This window comes from Leuciscus leuciscus, assembly GCF_965113295.1.
Source record: "Leuciscus leuciscus genome assembly, chromosome: 21".
NCBI classification, from domain to species: Eukaryota; Metazoa; Chordata; class Actinopteri; order Cypriniformes; family Leuciscidae; genus Leuciscus; species Leuciscus leuciscus.
Window position 1 is genome coordinate 30,185,589 of NC_138745.1, and position 9,655 is coordinate 30,195,243.

Consider the following 9,655-nt stretch of genomic DNA (forward strand, 5'->3'; position numbering starts at 1 on the left):
ATTCTTTCTTAGAATAACTTGTATGTTCCACAGAAGTCATCATACAGGCTTGGAACGGCATGGGGGTTAGTAAACAATAGCAGCATTTTCATTTTGAGGTGAACTCTCTCTTTAAGGAACAGAAAATCCCTCAAATCTTCAACAGTATTACACACCAGATGTTTGGCTCCACCCATGAACCAGACCCTACGCCATGACAATCACCCCTAACAACCAGTGGTGCAAAGTATGCTCTGGAACCCTTGAGGTGTGTTTGATGTTTGCCAACGGCCGGTTAGCCAGTCAGTGTCTCCTCCTGCTGTCGGTCAGGTTTACAGTGCAAATGTTAAGGGTCAGGAATCAGGCCTTCCAGAGCTCCAGCTGGGTAATTCAAGCCCTGTAGTAGCAGAGTAAATAGATAAAACGGGTCACATGGGTCGTGAGAGGCATTTGTCTAATGTCTGGAATTTGGCTGCTAAAAAAGGAAAATATTGTTTAATTTTGCTCATGAAGTGTGTACCTAAAATAAATAAAATAAAATTAACTCAAATAATAAAATAATGAAATGAAATGAAATAATAAAAAATAAAAAATACCCCAATAATGGCCCGAGATGCTCCAGCATGACCCTATGATAAGAGGTGTGTACCTAAAATAAAATAAATAAATAAATAAAGCAAAAGTAAAGCAAAACAAACCAAAGAAAAACAAAGCAAAGCAAAACAAACAAATCTAAACTACACAAAAAAGAAATTGTATAAACGAACAAACAAACAAACATATAAAATAAAATAAAACTCAAAGCAAATCAAAAGCCAAAACAAAGGCAAAGTAAAACAAACAAATCTAAACTGCACAAAATAAAAATAGCATAAACAAACAAACAAATAAAATTAAATAAAACTCAAAGCAAATCAAAAGCCAAAACAATGGCAAAGCAAACAAACAAATCTAAATAAAATAAAATAAAATAAAGACACTTCTCACTTACAAATATTATTACAAAAAGAAAGCTCAGGTAGACTGATATATGAAAAGCATTCCTAAAGGTGTGGCAGTACAATAGCAAGTGTCAAAAGCCTTTCTCATATTTTGACCAACGCCTCTGATGTGTTCCAGTGGTTCAAACAACAGAGCATGACGCTAACAATGGCCATGACGCATAACAAAGCCATGGTTTTGATTTCCAAGGATTGCATGAAAGTATACAATACCCTGAATGCAACACATACGCTGCTTTGGATAAAAATGTCTGCCAAATTCATAAATGTATCAGCCTGTGCAGGAGATCAAGAGTACAAATAGGAAAGACAATATTGTTGAGAAAGTAAGAGAGGGATGTTTCCCAGCATATAGAACCGCAGGATAGTGTTTAGCACCAGTTGCTGATCCGCAATGAACTCATTGTAACTTAACGGTAAAATGGCGATGCGCAGGATTTTAAAGGAATGGCTCTCAATTACCCCCACTAAATGCACAAGATTTTGCATGGAGCACAAATTTGCACAAATGGAGCAATGCTAAAAGTGCCACAGACAACTGTGTTTACACATTTTGGGGATTTCTTCACAATATCCCAGGCAGGATAGGAGAAAGAATATCAACATTGCATCAACTTAACTTATTTAAATCAACTTCAACTACCAGCAACATTGAGTCTGAAGGTTGTGGTAGGTGAACTACCATCTACACATGACACAATCTTCAGTCTCCCCAGACTCTAGTCATGAGCTCATAAAGAGAAAGAAGTGAGAGTAGAGAGGAAAGAGAATGAAGGTGATTTAGTGTTGTTGTCTCCGTTTTCATTTCCAGCTTATGTGGGTGGGAAACATCACAAACAGCTCTGTTTAGTATATCCACTAATTTCCTGGCAACATTGGCATCCCAGGAAAGAACTGTTGTTTCGAAGAACCTTCGTGGGTCTCCACAGGAAGGAAGTTCACCCCACTCCACCCAGCAGGGGTCAGGGCCAGAACGTGTCAAGGGGTGGTGCACACGTCTCAACACTGACAGCAGGAAACAAAAAGAGAAAGGTTGAAAAAATTAGCTTTTCAAACATTCAGGATGTGTACCGATCGAGAGGCTTCCGGACACCCTGAGTAGACCAGAGTAACTGTCTAGTTAGTGAACTTCAGTGAACTCTGAAACATGTCAGTCAAACTCACTGTAACATTTTTACTATAAAAGACTGCAGAAGTATAGAACAAAATGTCTAAATCCAAATTCTGAGACCACACTGAAAATCTGTTTCAAAATTTAGATACAATTGATATAAAGCTGGAAATAAAGTTAAGATTTTGAAAAATAAAGTTGCAATGTGAAAAGACGACACACTGTAAATAGGCCATAACCCTAAACCAAATTTCCTAAAGATGAACCCCGCCTCCACTCACTTAAACCAGCTCAGAGATCCACTCGACCAACTTTACTGTAGTAAATGCTGCACAATGGCAAGTGGAAATACTGGTTTAATTCAGCCATAGCCTATGTTTCAACCAGAAACTGATTCAGAAAAATAAGTGGAAGAGTGAATTATACAGGCTCGTCTTCAAGTCAATGTATCAGAATGGTAATGTATTTTATGTAACACTCTCTACAACGTCAGACAAATAACGTAATTAATATGATTAGCCTTTTGCTTGACTACATTATCAAACAGCTGATATAATGTGTTGCTAATGTTAATTAAACCATGTTAGTGTTCTCCATTTCATTCAGACCTTCTAAAATCATTATTCTTAGAAACACTTTGAATAACTCAGAACGTCATTAGAGAAAGGCATATAGCTAGTTCATCATAACATTGCAATCATATGCATATTTCACCCGCTATATTGCTAAATGTACCCGATTTTTCACATCACCAAATATATCTTCTTGAGACTCCACTGCTTCACAGTATAGTAATGATGATATGCTAAAGCCCGTCAGCACGTTGTCGTGATTGGTTACAAGGTAGTTTGTGACATCAGAAACACCAGCGATTTCAAATCGTGTTTTTGAGACTGTCTTTGGTTCACTGCAGTTTTAAGGAGAACTCAGCAACAGTGTTGACTTATGCTGTAAGACAACCCATGTCCAAATTCATATCAAAAACACCACATAGACATTGAAACAACATTAAAAACTGGATTTTCACCACAGGGGGACTTTAACTTTAAAATATCGTTGGCGCCCCCTGCTGGTCATTAAGTCAATGATGTGACAGAGAAACGTCCTTGTGTGTATTGTGGCACAAACAATTCAATTCCAATTTATTTGTATAACGCTTTTCACAATACACATCGTTTCAAAGCAGCTTTACAGAAAATGCATGAGTCCACAAACACTGATTTTCGGCAGGCTATGCTTGTTTTGTCATGAGGTGAGACCCGCTAAACTCTTCTAAGCTCTGTTTTTGTTTTGTTTTTTTAGAGCAGGACAGTTTCAGTAAAACTGCTAATCTGTGAGCCTTTGTAAAGACTCGACTGGCGAATCTATCCAGAATTGGCTATACTATAGGCCTATAACCCTTCACCGTGTGGGTGTTACATGTGCAAGTGGATAGGTCTGACATCCTAATAAAATATGATTGTTTTGATCGAATCAGCTAATAAGCTAATACTAATACTGTCTTCAAGGTGCAACTCTTAATATCGTAAAGCCTTCATGATCAGATCAGAGATCAACATCATTTGGTTTACCACAGAGACAAAGGCTTTCTTCTCTAATAGTCAGGTGATAGGTTACATATCTGCATATTCAAATGAACTTAAACAAATAAACTGCTGGCCTGGACAGAAATGAAAGCTAAACTAGCTGAACATCCCTTTATCAGTGATTCTTTGAGCTCCTAAATTATCCAGAGAAATGGACAAAAATAGACCTAACTTCAGTAAGTGTTTTCTTTTCTTTCTGCGTTATCAAAAGCAAAGGATTTGTTACTGAAAATATTGAATAAATGGCTAAATATAGGCTAAGTAAAACATATTTGAATTGCACATTTGGCAAACTTATGGAGCCGTTTAGAGAGTGGTAAGGTGCCAGAAAATGCTAAATATTTGTTTAAGTGACAGGAATGTGTGCTGTCTGGCTTTCTTATGTTTACTATTATTGTATACTGTATTTTTGATCAAATAAATTCAGTCTTGGTGGTGAGCATAAGAGACTTCTTTGAAAACATAAAACATAACTATTCCAAACTTTTAGACTGCCAGTGTAAGAAATGAAGTTTTTTTTTTATTATTAAAGGGATACTCCACCGAAAAATGAAAATTGTTTCATCATATACTCACTCTCATGTTGTTTCAAACCTGTATGAATTTCTTTCTTCTGCTGAACAGAAAGGAAGATATCTAGAAGAATGTCAGTAACCAGACAGTTTCTGGTCTCATTGACTTCCATAGTAGGAAAAAAATATACTATGGAAGTCAATGGCTAAAACTGTCGTTACTGACAATCTTCTAGATATCTTCCTTTCTGTTCAGCAGAAGAAAGAAATTCATACAGGTTTGAAACAACATGAGAGTGAGTATATGATGAAACAATTTTCATTTTTCGGTTGAGTATCCCTTTATGTTCTCACTTTTCTTTACTCAGAAACGCAACCGAAACTTTAGTGCAAATAAGGCGAGGCAGATGACGTAGCCTAGAGCTAGCCTATATTAAATCCAAGTATGTAAGTGTTTTTGCTCTTTTGGCTCCATAACTGGACGGTATTGATAGTCGCTCTTGGTGTTTTGAGAAATTTCTTGTTGGACAGTTTTATTTTTACACGAATTGACCTACAAACTGCTTGTTGAATATGCAGCGGTTTGCACCTTCATTGAGTGAGTGCTTTTGAGTTCATGTAAAAAAAAAAAAAAAAAAAAAAAACTATTCAGTTTGAAGGACATCAAATAAGTTAACTCTATATTTACAGGGAGGACCGGACGGGGTCGAAGATACAGTCCCTATTATCGTGGAGGAAGAGTGAGGGTATCGAGAGGTGAGTGAGGGTCATAAAAAGGAAAAACTAAATTGCTCTTGAATCTCGATCATATGATACAGTATGTTACAAATATAGCCTAGGGGGACCTTAAATCCGCGATTTGACGTTGTTTCGATATGGACGTTCTCTCTACCGTCCTCATTTTATGTAAGTAAAGAATGTGTTTGCATTACTTTGCCAGACAGTTCTTTGTAGATCCAGTTTTCTTGAACGTCATTCCTGCAAGCAATTGGCCAAACTACTTTTCAATCACTACCCTCAAGCAAGGGTAACGCCGGTGTTGTGCCAAATTCTGACCCCCGGCAGATTATTACAACCCCTAAATCAGCAAGTAGTTTAGGATTAGGTGTGCGTGTGGGGGATTCAACACCGGATTGATTCACATATCACATAGGCTATTACAGCATTTACACTTGTAGCATGAGCTGTATGGTGCATAGACAGTAAAAGAAATGGACACAGCGACCCCACTGGATTCAACGGAGAAAAGTGAAGTCAATTAGAAGCACTCACTTCCTGATGGCTGACCGTACTGCGCAGACTCAAGCTGAGCTTGACGACGTAGATGTGACGTGAGCAACCTGGTATGGTGTCGCACCCTGAGAAACCGTCCCATGAAAACGCCTCCCTCACGTGTAGGCTAGGCCTATGTGTGAAATTGTCGTAAAAGGAGGTGCACAGTGAAGGTTCAGGTTTTTTTGTTGTTGTCGTTGTTTAAATTACACAGCATCAGGTACAGCAGTGCTGAAGCGAATGGCTGACGCCATCTAGTGGCCAAACGAAAATGTTTGATCGCCTGTGAAGATGGTGTTGTGAGCTAAAGCAACTAATAGGGCTTGTTAACATTAGCTAATGTTTTAGGTAGCCTTATTAGTTAATGCATTAGTACATATCAACATTAGCATACGTATATAGTTGTACCATATATATAACCCACCAGGTAAAATTAAAAAATGTATATTATCTCCATTCCATCTTAATCCATGATAACATTAAATAATAGTAAATGTATAATGTAAAATAAGTTGATGTGCTTTGTTTTCTACAGGTGATCAGATGAAGCCCTCACTGGATATGATTATCTCAGATCTGCATCCACATACCATAGTTGAGGAGCCTGGTTTCTCACGTTTCTTTAAGTCGATTAGTCAAATGTTTCAACGTCCACCAACATCTAATGTCATACTCTCAGAACTTCAAGATTTGATTCTCAAAACAACACAAATTGTTCAAAAAAGTTTAGAAAGAGTAGATAATGTTGCATTGTCATCTGAAGTGTGGATTACCACAACAAACAAAACCTATATGACAACTACCTGTCACCTGATCGATGACACATGGACTCGGAAGTCTTATGTTTTGGAAACCAAACCTTTACCTGAAGAATATAAACCCAGTCATTTTGTTGGACAACTTCTGAAAACAGCAGACACGTGGAGACTTGGAAGCAAGATTAAAGTAGTGGTGACAAATGTAGATGGAATGAAGAAAGACATCAGAAAGGCAGGATGGGATCTCATTCCCTGTTTCGCCAACACACTGGATGTGGTCTTCAAGGAGACACTTGAGGCATCTTCTGACTGGAGAAAACTGGTGCAAAGATGCTGTGAAATATCAGAGCATTTTTCTCATGTAGAAGCACAAGGTCAACTCAAGAAAGCACAATTAAAATTGAGGTTGCCACAACATAATCTAGTTGAGTCCAAGGGTGATAAATGGCTTTCTACGCTGAACATGCTAGTAAGAATCTCAGAGCAGCATCGAGCTGTACGTGAAGTGCTTCTTGAATTTAATTATGACTTGTTGTTAAGTGAGACTGAACTTAAAAATATAATGAAAACAACATTATGCCTCAAGGCATTCAAGGACGCCATATCACCAGCAGAGGGATACCACTCACTATCAAACATTATACCACAGGTGGAGGACATTAGGAAGAAACTCCTGGAGTTGCAACGAGGAGGGAATGAGTTTGCGAAGGAATTAGCACAACATTTGAATCATCACTTCAGTAAAGCCAAAGAAAATGATTGGCTGACATTGAGCACCACACTTGACCTGAGATACCGAGACATCGCTCTCTCCGAGAAGGGCGCTTCTGCACGCATTGAGAACAAGATCATTGCCGAAATTAAACACCTGGTTGAAGAAAGTCATGGGAGGAGCTTTAGACAGCCAGACAATTTTCATAAAGATTTGAGGAGATACTTGGAAAAGGAAATGTTGCAGAGGGATTGGGATCCTCTTGCATTCTGGAATTTCCCAAAAGACGAAGACTGGTACCTGAGTGAAGTTGCACGCAAATACCTGGCTGTTGTGTCCACCGCAGTACCGGCTGACATTGCCTTCGACACGGAGAAAGCCAGACTCGTGGCCAGTCGAAGAAGTAACTTGGATCCGGAACATCTGAACACGATGCTCTTTCTAAATGGCAATCGTTTCCTTCTCTCTTAACTCTATTTAAATGGAGGGCAAAATAATCATAGCTTGTTAGTCATTAAAGATTAACATTTTGGAAACATTAACTGATATGTGGTAGCAACAAATAATACCAATAGGGTTTAATGACACCTGACTGAATGAAACTAACAAATAAGTTGGGGCTAAAACGGTTTCATAAAAGGTAATTGAAGTTCACGCAATTGCGCTAATTTGATCCAGGTTTACCTAGTCTAGATAATCTAGTCTAGTGCACGCCTTTCTTAAAACATTTTTGGACAGAAAGTAATTCAGGGAAGACATTTTTAAGAAACCAAATATATTATACAAAATATAGTTTTGGGTATAGGACCTATGCTACTTAATAAAAGTGAGTTATACTTATTTAGAATACTGAGAATTACAGTTTTTAAAGCAATAACAACATTTAGGAAAAAAGCAAGAATCCCCAGTTTTAAATGATTGGTTAGATTTAGTTTCTAAAGTACTGTACACTAAATTGTACATTTTGAAAATATGGGCACCTCTAAAATCAAAGAATGTTCTATAAAGTAAAGGAATATATATTACATTAATTACCTTTTTTATATGACCCTCCCTCCCTTTTATTGTATTTGTTTACTTTAATATTATTATTTGATGTTTAAATAACATTATTTTAATGACTTATTATGAATTATGTGTCATTATAAGAGTTTTATGTAAATATGTGAATGTTTAATTTTTTATTACTATATTTTGGTGTATTTCTTTTATGCATTGGTGGTGGGTCTTATCACTAAAGGAAAACAAAAAGGAAAAGAAAGTAGAAGGAAAAATAAGGAATAATTATTGGGAAAAAATAGGAAAAGGAAATGTAATTTTAATTGTGTTAAATGTGTTTGAATCGAAAGACATAATAATATATACTAAAATGTTTGTTGTTGGACATACGATGTGCCTTATTTTAAACCTACAAGTAAGTTTATTTTTATGAAAGCAATAACTGTAAAGGGACTATTGCAATGGGGTAAATCAAATGTAGGCTAATATACTCTAGGCCAATTACTAAACTCAGATTAATTTTACCAGTTAACATTTATTCTGTGCTTTTGTTATTCATTATTTAAATGTTTATTTTTTTCAGATTTTAACTTCTGCTTCAAAAAGCTTTTTTTTTTTTTTTAGATTGTAATGTTTAATGTTCTTCTAATAACCATGAATATATGCTACAATGATAAATTGTTTATGAAAATAAATAAATGTTGATTTTCTGTATACTGTATATTTATTTTTGGACTTATAATGGTTAAAGTCAAATGATGGTGCAAGAGAGTCAGTGGTAATATCATTGTGTTCCTGTCGGTCAGTGTTAGAGGAACTGTGTAACAACTCAGGCTTAGCCTGACAGTTAGCCTGCCCTGGACCAGGTCAGTTTCCCAGCATAAGTTGCCTGAGTGATTGAGCTTGAGCTGTGTTAAATTTGCTTTATGAAACCAAATCATTTGACAATGAGTCAGACTAACTGAAATAAGCCTGGCTTATTTGGTAAACTTGTTTTATGAAACAGGCCTCGGCACTGAGTTTGGACACCCCAGACTTAGACGTTTTAATAATCAGTGATTATACACAAGAGTGAGAAAATGTACAATACTATTCCTTATAATCCAGTTTTTAGGTGAAGTCGAGAAAGGGCAACAATTGTAATATATTTTACACACTGTAAATACACCTGAAAAAAGAAAAGAAAAAAAAGTTGCATTAAAATGAACAAAATATGTTTGTTTGTTTTTCTTAAAGGAGAATAAGATTATATTTCAAAATATTCGCCAATGATAGCCAGTCCCCTTTAGCTGTACTTCTAGAATGAGGGTTGACCACAAGATGGCAGTAGGAACACAGCTATACTATATACACAAGCCTAGATTCATTATAGTGTTTGCATTTATCATAATATTTTCACATTCTAGGCAAATTATAATAGTTTTCAGGTAAACAATCCATCAACATATTTGATGTCAAGTTAGTGCGCTTACCTTATAGCTCATGTTCACCTTGAATCCACTTCCTCCAATGCATTTCCATGCAAATCCTAAAAACTGATAATGTGTTCATTTCATTAAGGAAGAGTTTAGAGTACTAAATGAATTACACATCTAGTCCTGGTAGAGAGGTTCTGTCCATGTTTCACACTTGTAGAGGTGTATCTCCATTTTAATTAAGTTATTTTTAGGTCCACCCTCTATTGAGAAGAATTGACTCTTTGAAATATAATAATTGACTTTTGAA

The 9,655-nt window shown here is 36.4% G+C and overlaps 1 protein-coding gene across 2 annotated transcripts; it reads left to right on the top strand.

Annotated features, from left to right (window-relative positions):
• Nucleotides 1–3,813: 3,813 nt before the first annotated feature.
• Nucleotides 3,814–8,603, top strand: LOC309485198 (zinc finger BED domain-containing protein 4). Of its 2 annotated transcripts, none has more exons than XM_082151957.1 (3): nt 3,814–3,853; nt 4,880–4,945; nt 5,997–8,603. In XM_082151957.1, the coding sequence occupies exons 1-3, from the start codon at nt 3,829–3,831 to the stop codon at nt 7,400–7,402; spliced, it is 1,497 nt and encodes a 498-aa protein (XP_082008083.1). In that variant the 5' UTR covers nt 3,814–3,828; the 3' UTR covers nt 7,403–8,603. The 2 variants fall into 2 exon arrangements, with proteins under 2 accessions (XP_082008083.1, XP_082008082.1); XM_082151956.1 differs by lacking the exon at nt 3,814–3,853 and adding an exon at nt 4,486–4,787.
• Nucleotides 8,604–9,655: the final 1,052 nt, after the last annotated feature.